Source organism: Cnephaeus nilssonii, assembly GCF_951640355.1.
Source record: "Cnephaeus nilssonii genome assembly, chromosome: 1".
NCBI lineage: Eukaryota > Metazoa > Chordata > Mammalia > Chiroptera > Vespertilionidae > Cnephaeus > Cnephaeus nilssonii.
The window spans coordinates 45,912,268-45,931,216 of record NC_137072.1 but is presented as its reverse complement, the minus strand read 5'-3'; the positions used below and the strand labels follow the sequence as shown (position 1 = coordinate 45,931,216).

At 38.8% G+C, this 18,949-nt stretch overlaps 1 protein-coding gene across 4 annotated transcripts in view; it reads left to right on the top strand.

Annotated features, from left to right (window-relative positions):
* NPNT (nephronectin) overlaps positions 1-18,949 on the top strand; it is an 86,674-nt gene that overhangs the window by 9,820 nt on the left and 57,905 nt on the right. For 2 of the 4 annotated variants that reach the window (XM_079766261.1, XM_079766263.1), the window contains exon 3: positions 15,665-15,715. The exons of the other annotated variants lie outside the window; for them this stretch is intronic. In XM_079766261.1, the coding sequence (XP_079622387.1) occupies positions 15,665-15,715 (51 nt within the window). The remainder of the gene's footprint in view (positions 1-15,664; positions 15,716-18,949) is intronic. 4 annotated transcript variants of the gene reach the window in all.

The following is an 18,949-nucleotide window of genomic DNA, read 5'->3' as shown; positions in this document are numbered from 1 at the left end:
AGTAAGTTAACATCCATCATCTCATATAGTAGATACAAAGAAAAAATATATTTTTCTTGTGATAAGAACTCTTAGGATATACTCTCTTAACAACTTTCACATATAGCATATAGCAGTGTTAAATATAGTCATGTTGTAATTTCATCCCTAGTACTTATTTATCTTATAACTCTTTGTACCTTTTGACTGCCTTCTTCCAATTGCTCCTCCCCCCACCTGACCCTCTGGTAACAAAGTGAAATTTTTGATTAAGAATTTTCCCAAACACTACTTTCTGCGAGAAGGTTATTTAAGAACACCATGTACTTTGGGTAACTTCAAGTGGTCTTGGAATGCAAATTCCAAACTGAAGCAGTGCTGAAGAAGTTTGACCTTTGCAAACAGGTAGTTTTTGAACATGTGTAGTCTTGAAAGTTAAGGTTCACAGAAATTACTTTGTTCCTTCATTCTTTGCCCCCATTAGAACTGACCTTTATATAATACTATTTAGACCTACTAATTTCCTAAGATCGCCTCATAAAGTTCAGCTGGGCAGGTCATAACCTCCTTTATGGATTAGAAATTTTAATACTTCGCAAATTGGGAGGTCAGGCCAAGTGAAGGGAAGCGCTCTAGTCGCTGCAAATTCAGCTGCTTGGATTTGCCCACGAACACCCGTCACAGGCCCTCGCCAGTTTGGCTCAGTGGATAGAGTGTGGGCCTGTGGACTGAAGAGTCCCAGGTTCGATTCCAGTCAAGGGCATGTACTTTGGTTGTAGGCTCCTTGCCCGGGTCGGGGCCATGCGGCAGTCAACTAATCTATGTGTCTCTCTCACATCAGTGTTTCTCTCTGTCTGTCCCTCTCCCTTACACTCTTTCAAAAATCAATGGAAACATTCCACCCCAAAGCTAAGGAATATACATTTTTCTCAAGTGCACATGGGACATTTTCAAAGATAGACCACATATTAGGACACAGACTAAGTCTCTACAAATTCAAGAACATTGAAATCATATCAAGCATCTTCTTAGATCAGAATGGCATAAAACTAGAAATCAACTACAATAAAAACAATAAACCACACAGAGGCTAAATAGCATGCTATTAAACAATGAATGGGTTACCAAAGAGATCAAAGAAGAAACAAAAAACATTCTGGAAACAAATGACAATGAAAACACAACAATCCAAAATCTATGGGACACAATGAAAGCAGGCCTACCTCAAAAAACAAGAAAAACCAGTAATAAGTTACCTAACCCGACAACTGAAAGAACTAGAAAGAGAGCAACAAGAAAAGCCCAGAGTAAGTAGAAGGAAGGAAATAATAAAGATCAGAGTGGAAATAAATGACAGAGACAAAAAACAAACAAAAAAACACAATACAAAAGATCAATAGAACCAAGAGCTGGTTCTTTGAAAAGATAAATAAAAATCAATGGAAAAAATATCCTCCAGTGAGGATTTAAAAAACAAACAAACAAACAAACAAAAAAAACACCCACCACAGGACGATGCTGCTTGAAAGTGCACACGTATGTCCACACTGGAACTAAGGAGGAATTTCTGGTCCCAGAAACAATACTGGGGTTTTTACTTGAAAACTTTTGATAAGCTTTAAGAAATATTGGTATGCTCCCCCCCTTTTTTTTCATTATAGCAGGTGTAATGGACATCTGTAGAATTCATGTTATATGCATTTTTCCAAATTTTTAATTTTATTCAATTACAGTTTATATTCTTAATTACTTTGTATTAGTTTCGGGTGTACAGTATGGTGGTTAAAAATCATATACTTTACAAAGTGACCCCTTTGATATTTCAAGTACCCATCTGGCACCATACATAGTTATTTAAATATGGACTATGTTCCCTATGCTGTACTTTACATCCTGTGACTGTTTTGTAACTACCAATTTGTACTTTTTAAAAAATTATTTATTGTTTAAAGTATTATGTATGTCTTCTTTTTCCCCCATTGACCTCTCCCTGGCCACTCCCACCCCTCAGCACATGCCCTCACCGCCCCCTAGTGTCTGTGTCCATTGGTTATGCTTATATGCATGCATTCAAGTCCTTTGGTTGATCTCTTACCCTGCCATAACCTCCCCTGCCTTTCCTCTGAGGTTTGACCATCTGTTTGATGCTTCTGTCTCTGAATCTATTTTTGTTCATCAGTTTATGTTGTTCATTATATTCCGCAAACAAGTGAGATCATGTGGTACTTATCTTTCTCTGACTGGCTTATTTCCCTTAGCATAATGCTCTCCAGTTCTATCATGCTGTTGCAAATGGTAAGAGTTCTTTCTTTTTTACAGCAGCGTAGTATTCCATTGTGCAGATGTACCACAGTTTTTTAACCTTTTGCACTCGGATGTCGAGTGTGACTCGACACTGTTAGCATTAAATCCCGAGTAGAATAAAGGAATCGAGAAAAAAGCAAGCGAGTGCAAAGGGTTAATCCACTCATCTGCTGATGGGCACTTAGGCTGTTTCCAAATCTTAGCTATTGTAAATTGTGCTGCTGTGAACATAGGGTGCATATATCCTTTCTGATTCGTGTTTCTGTTTTCTTGGGATATTTTTCTAGAAGTGGAATTACTGGGTCAAATGGGAGTTCCATTTTTAATTTTTTTTTAGAACAAGAAAAATAGGTTTATTTGCATTACACTTTTTTTTCCTTTATTGATTAAGGTATTACATATGTGTCCTTAGCCTCCCATTGTCCCCCCACCCTCCCACTCATGCCCTCACCCCCCTGGTGTCTGTGTCCATTGCTTAGGCTTATATGCATGCATACAAGTCCTTTGGTTGATCTCTCCTTACCCCCACCCTCCCTTACCTTCCCTCTGAGGTTTGACGGTCTGATCAATGCTTCTCTGTCTCTGGATCTGTTTTTGTTCATCAGTTTATGTTGTTCATTATATTCCGCAAATGAGTGAGATCATGTGATATTTATCTTTCTCTGACTGGCTTATTTTGCTTAGCATAATGCTCTCCAGTTCCATCCATGCTGTTGCAAATGGTAAAAGTTCCTTCTTTTTTACAGCAGCGTAGTATTTCATTGTGTAGATGTACCACAGGGGTTTTTTTTAATCCACTCATCTGCTGATGGGCACTTAGGCTGTTTCCAAATCTTAGCTATGGTAAATTGTGCTGCTATGAACATAGGGGTGCATATATCCTTTCTTATTGGTGTTTCTAGTTTCTTGGGATATATTCCTAGAAGTGGGATTACTGGGTCAAATGGGAGTTCCATTTTTAGTTTTTTGAGGAAACTCCATACTGTCTTCCACAGTGGCTGCACCAGCCTGCATTCCCACCAGCAGTGTACGAGGGTTCCTTTTTCTCCGCATCCTCGCCAGCACTTATTGTTTGTTGATAATAGCCATTCTGATAGGTGTGAGATGGTACCTCATTGTCGTTTTGATTTGCATCTCTCGGGTGATTAGTGACTTTGAGCATGTTTTCATATGTCTCTTGGCCTTCTGTATGCCCACTTTCGAAAAGTGTCTATTTAGGTCCTTTGCCCATTTTTTGATTGGATTGTTTCTCTTCCTTTTGTAAAGATGTATGAGTTCCCTATAAATTCCAATTTGTACTTCTTAATTCTTTCCCCCTTTTCACCCAGTTGCCCAAACTCCCTCCTCTCTGGCAACCATCAGTCTGTTCTCTGTATCTATGAGTCTGTTTGTATTTTGTGTGTTTGTTGCTTAGATTCCATATATAAGTGAAGTCATACAGTATTTGTCTTTTTCTGACTGACTTATTTCACTGCTCATAATATCCTGTAGGTCCATCCATGCTGTTACAAATGGTAACATTTTATCCTTTTTTATGGTCAAATAATATTCCATTGTTTATATGTACCACAACTTTTTTATCCACTTGTCTGTTGATATATGCATTATGTATCAGTTGAATCAACTGCATGCTTTAAAGTGATAATTCAGTGATGGTGAATGATTCCATGCAGCATCTTCAGTGAAGAGTGGAAGAGACTCATCACAGGGCTGGGCTTTCATCGTAGGGGAGACAAAAGGGAAGGAGAGAAATGTGCTGATGGCCTAGTTCTTAGTACTCCCCCCTCCTCCCACACCACCACACACAGATACCTTTCCCCCTTTCTACCAATTTTGTGCAGGTTTTTACATTTTCCCATCAATTTTTTAAAATATATATTTATTTTATAAGAGAAAATGCATTCATATCCTCAAATGCTCCTCCTCAAAGCAATGGCTATTATCAATTTTTTGTGTACCTTTTAGAAATACTTTACATACTTATGGGCAAATTCCTATAATTCTTTTCCCCCACTTCTTCTATACAAATGAAACCATATTATATATACACCATTCTTGCTTATTTCTTCTAACTATACATTTTGAAAGGCTTTCTTTATCACCAGCACATGAAGAGCCTTTTTTTGGAATCATTGTATGTCTATACCCTAACTTATTAACCAATTTCTTATTAATGGACATTTATGTTGATTCTAATCTTTTACTAATACAAAAAATTCTAAAATAAGCAACTTTGAACATACATAGCAAAAATATTGTTTTGCATGTGTTCTAGTATTTCTGTGGGATCACTTTTTCTGTGTGGTCAGATGGCATACATTGTTAACATTAGCCAGTTGGCCAATGGTTCCTTACCTGGTAGTAAGTAGGTAAGGGGGAATACTGGATTGCAGTGCTGACACAAGGCTCTGGCAATCCTACATCCAGACTCTTAATTTGTTGATTGATTCTAGGATGCTCTAGTCTCTACTTTCCCCCAAAACCTCTCTGACAAGTTAGTGAAGGACTCTCTACCCCCATTTTTCATTTGTTTTCTCTTGGACCAGAGGCAACTGGTTAATATTGGGAAGATGGGGTGAGGTTTGTCCATTTGCCAAGATTTCCACCTGGCTTCTTGCCTATCAGTTTTCTATTTTTTATGGATGTGAGTTTCTTTTTGCTTTTAAGAAAGACTCACAAATTCTTTTAGGAGTTGCTTAATTCATTGACTTTTTATTATCTTTATAGGCCAGCCATAATTTGTATGCCTATGTAAATAAGTGTTTGCTTTTTTACTAGACTTCTGGTTCATTAGGGAGGTTTATGTAGAATTTTGATATCCAAATAAAGTTTTTTGGGGGACATCTGTTAGGATAAAAAGATTTTCAGGAAATATGAATATATTTTTATACTAAAAGACTTTTATAAAGTGATTTTAAAACTGTAGGACCATACCTTTCTCATTAGTTATTCTAATCCTTATCACAATTATATACTTAAATTGTCTAATGAAAACAAAATAAGAAATGCATGCGTAAGTAAAAAAGACTCAGGTTGAGAGAAAGAAAAGTCTTTCTGACTTCCCAATATTTCTGACATCTAGATCCAACTCTCATGAATTATTTTCTATTGATCTTTACAGAGACTTCTAAGCATTTTCAAAATTTTCCTTGTTCATAAAATAATAGCACAAAGTAAGAACTGTTCTGTAACTTATTTTTTATATAATACTAGAGGCCCGATGCATGAAATTTGTGCAAGCGTAGGCCCTCGTGGCCCCCGCTGCCTCGCAGCCCCGTGGGGCCCCCCCACACTCACTGGTCGTTCCAGAAGGTTGTTCTGCTGTCCAGTCTAATTAGCATATTAGCTCATATAGGATTACATTTTGGAGACCATTTCTTATCACTACATGTAAATCTCATTCTTTGAAACGACTGCACAGTATACCATAATTAATATTAAAATCCCCTATTTATGCACATTTAGGTGGTTTTCAGTATTTTGTTTTTATGAAATATGCTGCAATGAATATCTCTGCAGATTCATCGTCATTGTTCTATACATTTAGAGGTGGGAGATTTCTAGAGACATCCTATTTTTATGTAAGTACAGTAATTAAAGAGCTCACTTTATTTGTATAAGCTTTATTATATAAAATATGTAACTTAAAGGAGATGAAATCATGGGTAATGTTACAAAGTGGAAACCTTCTGTTCAGTTACTTTCTATTTTTGATTTCTTAGGAAATACCTTAAAAGATAAGTAGAATTGATTTCTTTGAATTTGTTTATGTTCAACCTGTGTGGGAAGGATGTGATGTGTCTTCCAAGAAAACATACAATAAACTAGGAATATAGAATTAACAAGGACTAGGGGGCAAAAAAAGAAAGGACAGAATAAAAGGTAAGATGCTGAGAAAAGAATTATTAAAACGCAGATAGATAAGCCATAGGATCCTAAATATGTCTTGTAATTTGGCTCTTCACTTCTGGTAGCCAAAGGAGAAAGGGAAGTGTTATTGCTCATATAATTCATGTTGTTTGTAGGTATAAAGCAAACCATTTATTTGGGGAAGTATGGCTTTTCCCAGAGATAGTTCTGAAGGAAGACTTTCATGTTGTCCTTTGCAGAGTGGGAGTGGATGATGGGAGTGGAAGGGGACAGTGACATTTCTACCTTGAAGCCAGTTTTGGTTGCTAAAGCTGTTTCATAGAAGATCTCCAATGCTAGGTGAGGCCCTTACTCTAGAAGTACATGGAAGGCTATTCTGTATGCCATTTAAGCAGTACACTTAGCTTTTTGAGCCACCGCTCCAGAATATCTAACTGTTGAGGGCTTTATGGACAATTTTAGGTTAGACAAGACAGTTCCAAGTTAGGATCTCTAACAATGTCCTGAAGATTGTTGTATTAATTAAAGGCCACTCCATATATTTTTGCTTTTTTGTTTTAGTCCGTATCTTTTAAAAATCAGTCATCATCAGTCAGTTGATGGAGTTGGTACATTGTGAATGGATTGCGGATAGGGGTCTCCTAGGATCCAGTATGAGGTTCTGCAAAGAAATCAGTGGGGGGAATTTCTGTATCAGTTTTGTATGAGCCATTATTTTTGCATTCATTACATATCTATATATTAGCTCATCATCATTTTGCTATATTCTTATTTCCATGTAAATTATGGCTTGGAGTATGAGGTGGATGAGGCACAAACTGGAATAAGGGCCAGTGAACCCAGGAACAACAAAATCTTGACCAGTGCTCATTTCCTCAAAGCTCCAGATGGTTACAGGCGTGCAAAGGAGCCAACATGACCCTTAGTTGTTATCCTACTTCACTGGATCTCAGGGAGGGCTGCTCTACATAAACCATGTAGGCCTGTAATAGACTCAAAGCAGAGCCTGTGGTAAGTATTCTTCAAGTCCCCATCGACACCCAAACTGCGCTGTGAGGAAGTGCTCATTCCCACACACTCCTGAAGCCCCAGGGATACTGGGACCTGAAACCCTGATGCACACGTGCCCTAGGAGATCAGCACCAACCAAGAATCTACCCTGTCCGAGTTTTCACCCTTTATCAACTTGGAGGGGAAATGAGGATTTTTACATGGGCAGGGCCAAGGTCTTTCATAGGAACTAATAAATGATCAGTTCTCAAAGATGAAGCCCAGATAATTTGGCTTGAAAATTTTTCAAAAAATTTCAAAGTGACTATACCCATAGAAAAATACTGAGAGCACAGGCCTGATGTGATGGACAGTGCGTCCCTGGGAATCTACCAGAGCAAATTAGTTGCAAAGCATACGCCTATTTACTAAAAATCTAGTGTGTTACAAGACATAGTTTTGTTAAGTAATATCAAATATAAAGAAATTCTTCACTTGAATGCACTAAAGGTTTTTTTAGAGTTTTCTGATTTCATCACTTCATTACTACTAGTGCATAATTAAAGAGAGAGTTATGGTCATAATAGAATTCCTAATAAAATTCCTAATAAAGCCAGCATACAGGAGTATACAAAAACCTACATATGATAAAGTATTATTATGTATTAGTATGTGTTATAAAATAGTAACAGATCTCTATATATTTATTCAATATTCTTTCTTAGATTCTCTCAAGAGTTTTAGTTTTTAGTCTGATGAAACACTGTAAAGTCAACTTGTTATTTTTAACTCTCATGGAAGGAAAAGATATGAGTACTCAAAGTGATTTCTTAGCTTTAGAATATATAGTTGATTTTTTTTGGTAGAAAACAGTTTTTTCCCTAGTTATATATAATTAGAAGTCCTCATTTCCTGTCGGACATTAACTAAAGGCTGGAGACAGCCTTGGTGGGTACTAGATGTCAGTGGAAAGTCAGTTTGCAATTAAGGATTTGCCATAGGTGATTTGCATGTGGATAATCTTGGACTCAACTAAATTTTAAAACTGAACACTTGATTTAGTCAATATCTCTTTCACCATTCTGTATATCAGCAATTTTCAACCGTTGTGCCTAAAGAATTTTTAAAACATGCATACCTGACTATTTAGTCAGGGGCACTGACATCTTTCCCCTAAGATTGTTAAATAAAAAAAATAACAATAACCAATACAACAATAGCCATTCAGTGTGAATGAATCAAAATTATACCTACTTTTTTTTTGTCAGATTGCTAAAATATGTATTTTTTGGAGTACCACAGAATTTTAGTAATTAGTTTATGTGTGCTGTGAGATGAAAAAGGTTGAAAATCACTGCTGTAGATTAATTATATAAATTCTTCAAAACTGAGATTGTTTTCCTATTATAAAATCACATCACAAAGTTAGGGTTGCCTTTTGAAGATATTGACTTATGAACTTTTAGGAAAGATGTCATCACAGTTTAAATTTGTGCTAATATACACAAAGGAAGAAACCATTAAGAATTTCTGGATTTAGGCTTACTTTGCCAAAAACAATGTTGTTTTTCAAAATCTTTAGCCTTGTTTTTATAAATCAGAGTTCTCAAACTCAGTTTCTATGAAAGGTCCCTAAATGGTCAAAGGTGTGTGTTGCTAAATTTTCAGAAACTTACTTCATGGATAGACTTTTCAAATATAAGCTTTCTGCCACCCAAAATATTATTTTAAAGTTCAGTACCTTCCTTTTTTCTTCAGTGTTAAGATTTTGTAGGTACTTGGTAATTATCTGCCATATGCATGCATTCCAACAAATAGCAAATAATAGAAAAACAATTTGCAGTTCATGCTTAGTAGTATTTTTTAATGTATGTGGGTGTTTAGAGTTGATTTTATATTAAATACACTTACTGTGGTAATAGTTTTTACTAGGTAACTAGTAGCCCGATGCACGAAAATTCGTGCTAGAATGGGCCTTCCTTTCCCTGGCTGCCGGCACTGCCTTTCCACTCAGGCCCAGCCCTGGAGCCGCCTCTTTCTGCTCTGGCCCTGCCTTCCCATGCTGCCCAGAGGCCCTGAGAGACCGAGGGTGGGGCGGAATGCCCCCGGTTGCTCCGTGCCTGTGTATGCAAATTAACCGCCATATTTGTTGGGTTAATTTGCATATCACTCCTGATTGGCTGGTAGGTGTAGCGGAGGTACAGTCAATTTACATGTTTGTCTATTATTAGGTAAGATGGTTCAAGGTCCTTTGACCCTTGAATTGAATTTTTAAATCATTGCTGAATTAAAAGATTCATTGTATCTTGGTGTCTATAGATGGCCAAGAATTAAGACATTTTCATTTTCTAAATAAGACAGAATTGTTTTTGAAATAATTAAGTTGAGGGAATTAAACATAATTTATGAAGAAATAATTTGTATATTTGCTAAATGTTCTGTTCTCTAATCCTGTGTTAAAGTCTGATGAATTCTGTAGCTTTAATACTTATAAAGTAGTGCACTAAAAGTTGGGATCATCCAAATTCTTACCTAAAATGTTATTCATGGAATCAGTTGTCCTGGATGTTGGGATTATAAATGTACAGAGCTGAATAGTTGTGTATGAATAGCATTTGCCACGCTAATATTAACTTTTTCCCACTGTCATTCACTTTATTTTTACCACTAGGGGCCCAGTGCACAAAATTTGTGCACTGGGGGTCGGGGTCCCTCAGCCCAACCTGCCCCCTCTCACATACTGGGAGCCCTCAGGGGATGTCCTACTGACAGCTTAGACCCGCACCCCATGGGGAGCGGGCCTAAGCCGCAGTCTGGCCTCCCTTTGTGGGAGGCAACCGGGCTGATCAGGGGAAGGCACCAGCCCCATCACCCTGCTGCTGCAGCCACTGCCAGTCACCGCAGCCACCAAGGTGTTTTCATCAACACGGACTCCAGTCCCTTCACCAAGAAGAAATGACAACTTTCTTTACGCATTTTCAAGATGTGTCTTTCATAGGATATGCATTTCTTTATTTTTTATCCTTACCTGAGGATATGTTTCCATTGACTTTTAGAGAATGTGGAAGAGAAAGGGAAAGACAGAGAGAAACATCAAAGTGAGAGGAACATTTTGATTGGTTGCCTCCTGCATGAGCCCTGATCTGGGCCCTGGCCAGGGAGGAGCCTGCAACCTAGGTACATGCCCTTGATCAGAATCGAACCCAGACCCTGCTGTCTGCAGGCCAAGGCATTATCTATTGAGTGAAACTGGCTAGGGCAGAATATGACATTTGTTAACCCTCCAGCAGCGGACCTTCATTTTTTTCTCCAGAAGTGTGGTGGAAAAACCCTAGATCACCTTTTTGGATTCTTATTACCCAAGTTATTAAGAATATTACCAGTGGCATACAGGAAGCTTAGCCAATGTGCAGTCAGAAAAGATGTTTCCTCTATAGTTCACACCAATCGAGGGCTGGGCCCTGCCTAGGCCTAAAGTCTCTGGCTGAAGCTTTAGGCCTGGGCAGGGGACCTCCAGCTCCCTGTGATCACCAGCTCAACCCTGCCCAGGCCTGCCCAGACCAAAAGCCTCTTGGGCAGGAGTGGACCCCCAGCTCTCTGCAATCAATTGCAGGGGGTCCCCTCCTGCCCAGGCCGAAAGCAGACCCCCAGCTCCCTGCCCAGGCAATCGATCGCAGGGGGTCCAGTCTTGCACCAGGCCGAAGCAACCCCCAGCTCCCTGCGATCGATTGCAGGGGGTCTGCTCTGGCACCAGGCCACAGCGGACACCCAGGTCCCTGCTATCGATTGCAGGGGGTCTGCACCGGCACCAGGCCGAAAGCGTCTGCTGGAGGCTTTTGGTCTGGGCCCGGAGCAGACACCCAGATCCCTGTCATCAATCGCAAGGGGTCCGCTCGTGCTGGAGCAACACCCTACTCCCTGCGATCCGTTGCAGGGGGTCTGCTCAGGGCGCCTATGTATGCAAATTAACCACCATCTTGCTTGGGTTTATTTGCATACTCGCTTTGATTGGCTTGTGGGCGTGGGTGGTGGGCGTGGCTTGTGGTTGTAGTGGAGTGATGGTTAATTTGCATATTACTCTTTTATTAGGTAGGATCATTATTTTTATTGTTGACACTGTTACAGATGTCTACCATTTTCATCCCATTTGCCCCCTTTCACCTAGTCCCCACACCCCCTCCCAGCCTTCATCACATTGTTGTCTGTGTCCAAGGGCTATGCATTTATGTTCTTTGGCTAATCTCTTCCAGTCTCCTCCACCTCCCTCCCCCCTGAGATCTGTCAGTCTGTTCCATGTATCCATGCCTCTGGTTCTATTTTGTTCATAAGTTTATTTTGTTCATTGGATTCCACATATAAGTGAGATTATATGGTATTTGTCTTTCTCTGACTGGCTTATTCACTTAACATAATGCTCTCCAGATCCATCTATGCTGTCACAAAGGGTAAGAGTTCCTTCTTTTTACAGCCATGTAGTATACCATGGTGTATGTACCACAGCTTTTTTTATTCACTCATCTACTGATGGGCATGTGGGCTGTTTCCATACCTTAGCTATCCTATATAATAAAAGGGTAATATGCAAATCAACTGAACAGCAGAACGACCAGTCACCATGACCCGCACTGATCACCAGGGGGCAGACACTCAATGCAGGAGCTGTCCCCTGGTGGTCAGTGCACTCCCACAGGGGGAGTACCGCTCAGCCAAAGGTCAGGCTGAAGGCTGGTGAGCGCAGTGGCAGTGGCAGGAGCCTCTCCTGCCTCTGCGGCAGCGCTAAGGATGTCCGACTGCCAGGTTAGGCCCACTCCGCGGGGAGCAGGTCTAAACTGTCAGTAGGACATCCCCCAAGGGCTCCCGGACTGTGAAAAGGCACAGGCCAGATAAGGGACCCGCCCCTTCAGGACTCCCCAGGGCACAAATGTTGTGCACCGGGCATCTAGTTGTAAATAATGCTGCTATGATCATGTGGGTGCATATATTCTTTCTGATTAGGGTTTCAGGATTCTTAGAATATATTTCTAGAAGTGGGATCACTGGGTCAAAAGGCAGTTCCATTTTTTAAAAACTTGTTTTCTTTCTAAAATATTTATATATTTATTGATTTCAAAGAGGAATAGAGAGAGAGAGAGAGATAGAAACATCAATAATGAGAATCATTGATCAGCTGCCTCCTGCATGCCCCCTACTAGGCATCGAGCCTGCAACCCAGGCTTGTGCCCTGATTGGGAATCGAACTGTGACCTCCTAGTTCACAGATCGCCACTCAACCACAGAGCCACACTGGCCAGGCAAGGCAGTTCCATTTTTAATTTTTGGAGGGAACCCCATATTGTTTTGGTTTCATCCAAAAAGGTTGGATCAGTCAGCATTCTCACCCACAGTGGACTAGGGTTCCCTTTTCTCCACATTCTCTCCAGCACTTGCTGCTTGTTGATTCATTGATGATAGCCATTCTGGAAGGTGTTAGTTGATACTTCATTACAGTTTTAATTTGAATTTCTCTGAAGATTAGTGACATTGAACATTTTTTTTCATATGTCTATTGGCCATATGTACTAGTATATCTTCTTTAGAGAAGTGTCTATTTAGGTCCTTTGCCCATTTTTTAATTGGATTGTTTGTCTTCCTGGTGTTGAGTTGTAAAAGTTCGTTATATATCTTGGAGATTAACCCTTTATCAGATGTATCATTGGCAAATATGTTCTCCCACATAGTAGGTTCCCTTTTCATTTTATTGATGGTTTCTTCTGCTATGTAGAAGGTTTTTACCTTGATGTAGTCCCATTTGTTTATTTTTTCCTTTGCCCTAGGAAATATGTTGGCAAAAAATATTGCTACACCAGATATCTGAGATTTTACTGTCTATGTTTTCTTCTAGGATTTTTATGGTTTCGTGACTTACATTTAAGTTTTTTTTAAATCTATTTCAAGTTTATTCTTGTGTATGGTGTAAATTGGTGGTCTAGTTAATATTAACTTTTTTTGACAATGAGAAATATGGCATGACATTTAAAGTTGGGACATGGGGAATTTTTAGAGTTACTACTTTTTCTAGTGAAAGACTAGGGTTGAGAGGTAAGACGTACAGTGTGAGGAGGGACCTTTCCCTTCCATGCATGTCCCTGGTACTTGTCACCTGGAAGGAGGCACATGTGTCATGCTGTGCTCTATGCTCAAGAGGCCATGTGAGTCCTGTCTGAGTCACTTGGAAACTGCATCAGTTATCTTAGCCTGAAGCACTTTATTATTTATTTTTCAATGATTATGATTGGCCTAATATTTGGGCATTTTATAATCTTTTACAGTAAGTTAAACTATATACCAGATAATAGACTTACATTTGGGGTTTCTTATCCCTCATTTTCTTTAACATCGTCCCCAGCCCAGGATTGCCTGCAAATCTATAAACCTGTGTTTAGGATGCAAGGAGTAATCCCTGAATAATTTAGTTTCTCTGGTTTATATTTGTCACAATTTTGTAAGATCACCAGAGGGTTTATTATGTTTAACTATGCCCAGCATCCCTGAGAACCCTCAGTGAAGCACACAGCATCCCTGAGAAGCCTCAGATGCATCTAAGCAGCAGTTCTCGGGCAAGTGGCAGGAGAGAACTCTAGATCTGTGAGCTGTAACTGATGGGTCCACTGGTAACATTGCTGTATTTACTGCTGTGGCTGTTTTACACTGGCTGTAAAGAAAACAGATTATTAGGAGGAAATGGGACAGGATCGTCTATATTAGGTGCTACTAATGAATCCTACTTTAGTGCTTCTCACAGTGGTGTTTATACCACATGCAAGAAAATGCATGTAGGTCATTTCTTTTTGGCAACTTTCACAAAAATCATGGTGACGGTTGCCTGTGAAAATTTCCTTATGTGTCAATAGAAAATAGACTCCAGAAACTTCCTGGAAATAATCTCTTCCAGGTTTAACATTTCTTTAAAATGCAGTTTTGTATAGTTTTAAAATGCAAGTGTTAAAATATGGGGCATTGGCTAAAATTTCATGCTAAAAGTCTTATTAATGGATGTATATATATCAATATTATAAAATTCACCAGATCTCTGAGTGTCAAGGCTGACTTCTGTTAAGTAGGAGAAATGTGGCCCAACTTAACGATATTATAAAATGAAAATAAACTATACAGAACTGTTTGGCTGCTTGTTAGGAAATAATGATGTTTGCTATTCTTTACAATAAATGATGTTAACCTTTGTTTAAAATCATTTAATACATTTTCTTGATAAATTAGATTATTCAAAATTGGCAATTAAAGAGTATTAAAGAAACGGTATCCTTTTATATTTTTCCCTTCTCATACAGAACCATTGTTATAAACAATTGTTCTTAATATGTGATCTGGAATCTAATTTTTAGTTTATGCTTTGATTTATTTTCAGCTTTTTGTTTAGATTGTACCTGATATATTTCACTATCTATTTTAAGAAATGTATCAACATCAAGGTATGGTGAGTTCTTCTGAAGTTAACAACAGTAAAAAAATCCCCACTAATTTCTTATAAACCTAACCCACATAAAAAATCTCTAACAAGTAAATCTAATATGTGCCTTTAAAAATATAGAGCAATAATTCTGCATTGATAAAATTACTACTTCATTTGAATCAAATTGAACTTAGAATTGTTTCCTTTTGCTGGTACCCAAAAGAAGGCTCTATTCATCTAATTTTAAATTCTACAAATCAATATACAAATCGAAAGTTAAAATGAGTGTTTTATGCTTTAAGGAGGGAAGATGTTCATGCAAAAGAGAAGTAATGAAATCATCTCTTCCCTTACCTCTAGGGTCTCTAGGCTGGTCGAATCCTGACCATTATTAGTCGTGTTTCAAGTTTCTTCCATTTACTTTCATTAAACTGAGTTATTTATGTGTCCTTTAAGTGAAATGGCTGAGCTTTCAGGGTAATTCTTGTTGCTATGGACAACCAAAGCAGCCATGCAAGAAGAAAATGCTGTGGAAGGAAAGAAAAAAAACACAAAACCTTAATATTTCTTCCCCAAATTTGAAGAGAAAAGGGAACATACAGTATGTAAGAAAACAGGTAAGTAAAGATATATCCGATTTAAAAACTACCAACCCTGGTTACTAATTGATCAAAAGTTTTAATATTTTTCAGATACTTTGTCCAACACACATTTAAATAAAAGGATACTGTCTCTTGGAACCAAAAATTAATATTCTGAAAGTGAAAAAATGGATTGGAAGGTACAGTGTCACAAAAGGTCTGAATATTTTAACGTAGAATTTGGACTATGAAAGAATAGCACAACTTCAGTTATTGGTTAATATTTTTGTTACAAAATGTTTTCTAATGACAAAATGGTGACTAAAATATTACTATTTTAAACATGTCCTAGATTTTTTTTTGTTTCAGAAAAGCTGAAAGTTGAATATGTGTAAGTCTCCGGGAATGTAACAAGTTGATAAATACCCAAGTTCCGCCTCCTTACAGAGAAAAGATCTGGAATTTCTTTTTTTGGACATTTGTTTTGCAGCTTTCTACGTCTTAAGGCAGAGAATAGCCAGGATAAGGTGCCAGCTCAAAGGTTAGATGAACATATTTCTTGCAATAATTTTGGCTAATATATGTCTTGAAAGGCATAACTTCTAAATAATAACTTCACAAAATTAATCAAACTTAACATTAGTTGTGGTTTTTTTGAGTTGCTTTTGTGGGGGAGAACTATGTTCCTTAGAGATGTGTTTATTCTGTTCATAATCATACTAAGTTAATTCTATTTCAGTTATTACATTAAACTTTTCCCTTTCAGTTTGTAATTTCTTTCTCTTGTTTTGTCAATCTAATAAATTGACCTCCATTCTAACCTAAAGGACAGTTTATATTTTTAATACTTAAAGAAGCAAATTTTAAAACACCCACAAAGTTCACCAAATGAAATTACTAACACCAGCCTATCATTAACCTGAGGGAATTGTATTCATATTAATTCTTCATGGAAAAATTCAGGTAAGAAATATTTTTTTGTATAAAAGATATAAGATGTTATAGTAGCACCTACAGCTCTTCATGCTATTCTTTTTGATACAAGTACACATTCTCCTTGTTTAAAGCATTTTTGCAAGTGAATAATGCCACTTAACAAATCACCCTACTGACACTTCAGTGGAAAATTTCGGTGAAATATGTGAAATTCTATTTAATTAAATTGGTGCCAAGAAGACATCTTACTTTTACCTGACAGATGAAAGAGAGGATTTGGTAACTTTTGGGAGCACAATTGGTAATGCTAGAAATAAAAGTTAAGGAATTTCTTCAGGGAGACTTAAAAACGTTCAAGTGTCTGTATCTTATAATGACTAACAGTTACAGAATTAACTAGCTGAGCTGTGACTGCGTTAGGGGGCAGTGCCGTAGAGAGGGTAGAAGGTGGGCTTTGTCACCAACAGACCGGGTAAGGGACCTGTTCCTGTCACTTGCCGACCATGAGATATTAGATATTTTACTTAACTTTTCTGAGCCACAATCTCCTACTCTCTAAACCTATTTTGCAAGATTGTTGCTGGCTTGATAAATGTTTGCTACTATTAGTGTGTGATGATATATAGAACAAATGAACTCTGAACTGTGTTTACTAGGGCCCATTGTAGTATCCATAGTATAGCATGTTTTTAAGTACAAATTGTTTACCCGGCCCATCTTTTGAAAATAGTCACTTCTCTAATGAAGTTCACATTGCTTTTTGCAAATGAATACTTCTGTGAGTGAGTGTGTGTGTGTAACTCAAAGAGAAGTGAAAAGGAGACAACATGCAAACCTCAGAGTGGAGTACAGTTTTGGTTACCTAACCCAAAGAAAAGGAACTGAAGAAACTAGAATTTAACTGTAGGATTACAACCACAGATCCTATGATTTATTTGACATACACTTATTATTTCACAAACGAAAATTGCATTTGGAGTTACTGTGATTGATTTGACAAACATTGGAGAGCTTACTAGGGGCAAGGAGTTAAGGTGGTTGCTGGGAGAGATACGAAGGTTGGTAAAACGTGGACTCTTGCTTGCAAGGAGCTGATTTGGTACGATGCTGTCCCATTCCCTCCAGTATTCTAAGGTAGGAAAGAGTTAGGAATGAAGAGCTGAGGTTTTTCAGAGGAAGAATCATTTCCAGCTGGAGAGGATCAAGGAAGATTTCATACACTCAGTGCTATTCAGTTGATTTATTTATTCAACCTATATCTAGTGCTAGTATCTGCCTGATCCTGGGCCAACCACTACAGATACCACATCAGTAAGATGAAGCTATGGGCATTCATGTCATTTATGGTCAGCGTTGAAGGCCCACAGGTGATGACAATGTTGATGAGATTTGTGTTTTGATACAGATGTGTTTTGAGATACGATACTGCAAGAGCATGTCTCAGGGGGTGTATCCCAGACCAGGAGTGAAGGACTAGTGGCCCAGCTAAGTCCTGAAGGATGAGTCAAGTGCAGGGCACCCTGGCCAGATAGAAAAATGCATTAAAACTTCAGAAACCGCAGGGCAAAGGGGCATGTTCCAGGAAATGTAAGAACTCTAGTCCGGCACTGGGGGATGTGTTTGAAGGGCATTTGATGAGAGATGCTGTGGAATAAGTAAGGATGGGCGGACTCAGGGAAGGCCTTTGATGTCATCTTATTAGACTGGCTTTTATGCCAGAGTTGTAGAGGAGCGTTGTAAAGATTTTAAGCAGGGACAGCACATAATCAACGTTATATTTCAGAGGTCTTAAGCTGGTGCTGATGGGTCAGATCTGACATATAGTTGGATTTGGTTTCACTTACAGAGTATTTTAACATTTTTTAAAAGTAGTTGCCAGGGCAGATATCAGGCTTTTTGAAAAATCAGTAGCTGCATTGCAGCGAGGAGTTAGGCTGGAGTTGGTCGCTTCGCAGCTGCCCCATCGGGAAGGAGCATGTATTTCATTTGACCATGCAGCTTGCTGCTTCTCCAGGGCCAATGCCTGGGACCTGTAGGCATCTGAGGTTCTGGGGCCCGTTTCTGAATGTGTTCTTGAGTGGCAATTTAGAGAAGAGCTATTTGAGGCTCAGGGGTAAAGGTTGTTCCAGTAAAACTGGTGAGAAATTAGGTTTTATCTCAAGTAGTAGTGGTGGGAACAGAGAGAAGGAAAAGGAATGAAGGATACTAAAGAGAAAGGATGGAGAGGGATGCCTTGGGCAGTGGTGGACCTGTGGGCTTCGCAGACAGAGAAACCTGGCTGCTACCACAAACTGTGCTTTTGAGAAACGTACCTAACTTTTCTGAGCAATAATTTTTTTTGTTTGTTTTTTTGGTAAAATACAGATAAGAGGCCTATTTCATTGGGGTTTTATAAAGATCAAATGAGAAAATACTTAGAAAGCATTTTGCACAGTAACTGACTCCTGTTAGTTCACATTCAGGAAAATGGTGCTGGTCGTGGTGACGATGGTTGAGGAGAGAGGAGAGACGGAATCAGGGATGATGTCCCGGTTTCGGGTGTATTACTGGGGGAGCTGGAGAACACGGGAGAAAGTGCAGGTGGTGACTTCAGTGCTGGTGTGGTGTGCTTGAAGTGCTCTGAGGCTGTGAAGTCCAGGGGTTGATAGGTGGTTGGGTGCTGGGGTCTGGAGCTCAGGGCTGGGATCTGGGCAGGACACAGGCTGTGGTTTGATGATCTGCCCACCACCGTCCTACTCAAACCTCCCTCCCCCTCCATCAACTTCCTCAGCCTCAGTATTCATCACAATGACCTCCCCAGGGGATCGACCTTAAACAGGAAGAATTTGGAAGAGAAGAT